Genomic DNA, 2,172 nt, shown 5'->3' with positions numbered 1-2,172 from the left:
GATGAACGAGGCGATGCCCATCGCTTGCGACCTCAGCACCGTCGGCAGCAGCTCGCCGACGAACACGTAGAACACCGCGAACGAGGCGGCGATACCAAACTTGCCGATCATCGCCAGGGACACCGTTACCCAGACGGCGTCTGCTGCGAAAACCACCTCTATAGACGCACCGTTTCGAACGGGCAGGACAGCGCCCGATAGAGCATCGTACCTTCTGGGACGAACATGCAAGAAACGCAGGCGACTCCGCCGAGAAGCATCGTCAGGCACAACACCCATCTTCTGCCCAGCCGATCCATCGCGTACCAAGTGATCACGTACGAGGGTATTTCGACGAGGCCACCTGTAACCCAGAGAGCCCAGAGTCGGTCGCGAATCGAGAACGATAGGCCGCCCCGCGTTCGCCTCCGCCGCGTTGCAATCGTCCAAGCATCGCTTGCGTATGCGTGTTGCGACGCGGCTGCGAAAAACATGTTTACGCGGGACAACGACGCACGTGGCGCGACGATGCGCGGCGAAGCGGGGCGAGCCGACTACTGGTAGGGATCGACGAAGGCCGGGTCGAGCGAACAAGAGAAGAAGCTTTACCGATGAAAAATGCCAGGTAATCGGAGACACCGAGATTGGTGGCGTTGTACGACAACCCGTTGTACACGACCGCGTTCGCCACCCAGTCGAACGCCAAGATGAAGAACTTTTTTCTTATGTTCGGGTTCCGTATCAGATCCATCGGGGTGGCTGCAGGCGGCGGCGATCTGTCCTCCGATTCTATCGCTTCCGGGTTCTCGCCGGAATTGGTACCGTTGCACGAGATCCCTTGCCGCCGCAGAATCTCCACCTGAAACGTGGTCGTTCCCTCTCTCTCGTTCATCCGCCGAACCATTTCACGCCGTTCGGGGGGTTACCTCGGGGGTTACTTCTTACGTTACCTCCATTTTGCGGAGGAAATTGTTCGGCACCGTTCTACCGTTGATCTTGGCCATCCGCTGAACGATCACCTCCGCCTCGTCTATCCTGTTCTTGCTGAGCAGCCATCGAGGCGACTCGGGGATGATCCAGTAGTAGCTGAAGAGGAGAACGAACGGGACCGAGGTGGCCAACGACAGGGCGAACCAGTGCCTGAGCAGGTAACCCTGAAATAGAGAGAAAAGAAGGTGGTGGTCGATCGTCGCAGGTGGTGGCCGGTTGAAATGCCGTGGTTTCAAAGTTCGCCCGGAACGACACACGCGTTACCAGTAAGGCCAGGAGAGCCATCGCCGATGCGAAGAACATGCAAATCACCATTCCAGCGAACGTTCTGTACCTCGGACCCATCAGTTCCAGAGCTGAAACGAGAAGGTTTGCGTAGAGGAACGGACGGACGAGACGGACGAACGCGTACCTAAGATGAAGGGTATTTGATAGATGGCCGGGAAGAAGAGACCGTTCACGGTCCTCAGCGCCGTGTAGATGACGTAATTGGGGCTGAAGCTGGTCGCGATCGAGAATATCACCTCGAGAAAGAGTATGGCGAAGAAGGCCGTCCTCCTGCCCCATTTGTCCGCGATCCAGCCAAACACCACGTTCCCGAACAGGCTGCCGACGTAGAAGAAGGTCGTAGAGGTGGAAGGCCACCAGCTGTTGTCGCATACCAAGTCTAGCTATGTGGATGTAGACGGCGATTAAAAGACACGCTACACCCGCCAACTCACTCTCTCCCTCCAGCCATCTTTCGTCGTCAGTGTTGGAGAGAGTTTTTGGCGGGGAAACGCGAGATATCGCGTGGCCGAAAAAATGTCGGGCCGTGACGACCCGGAACGAACGATTGCAACTATCTGCCGCGTTGCGCTTCCCGCAACAACACACTCGATACCGAAGACGATATCCCTCTCGACCGATCGAGAGTCATTGCTCCGGTTACGCGTCGCTATTACCCTCCTCCGTATCGATCCAACCTTTTCGAACCTCGTCGCCGAGCCTGTTTTCAAACGACTTTAACATCCTGCTCGTTTCCAAAGCGAACAGATTGCGCTCACGTAGACGGTGCCGACGCGTCGAGCCACCCGCTTAACGATATTCCCAGCGCGTAACACGTCAGAGCGCCGAGAGAATTCGCGTCCCTGTTCTCTCGCAATTGCTTGGAGCAGACTTTCTCTGTACCGCGCACGCTCGAGCCTCGAGCGACATCGGCGG

At 57.1% G+C, this 2,172-nt stretch overlaps 1 protein-coding gene across 1 annotated transcript in view; it reads right to left on the bottom strand.

Moving 5' to 3' along the window:
* LOC108579153 (organic cation transporter protein-like) overlaps window positions 1-2,172 on the bottom strand; it is a 6,988-nt gene that overhangs the window by 739 nt on the left and 4,077 nt on the right. Inside the window, 6 exon segments of the mRNA XM_017942604.1 lie at window positions 2-143; window positions 212-343; window positions 589-838; window positions 930-1,133; window positions 1,234-1,325; window positions 1,382-1,640. Coding sequence (XP_017798093.1) covers window positions 2-143; window positions 212-343; window positions 589-838; window positions 930-1,133; window positions 1,234-1,325; window positions 1,382-1,640 — 1,079 coding nt within the window.

The sequence above is a fragment of the Habropoda laboriosa genome, unplaced genomic scaffold (assembly GCF_001263275.1).
Source record: "Habropoda laboriosa isolate 0110345459 unplaced genomic scaffold, ASM126327v1 scaffold64, whole genome shotgun sequence".
Lineage (NCBI taxonomy): Eukaryota > Metazoa > Arthropoda > Insecta > Hymenoptera > Apidae > Habropoda > Habropoda laboriosa.
This window is presented reverse-complemented; position numbering and strand designations above follow the sequence as displayed.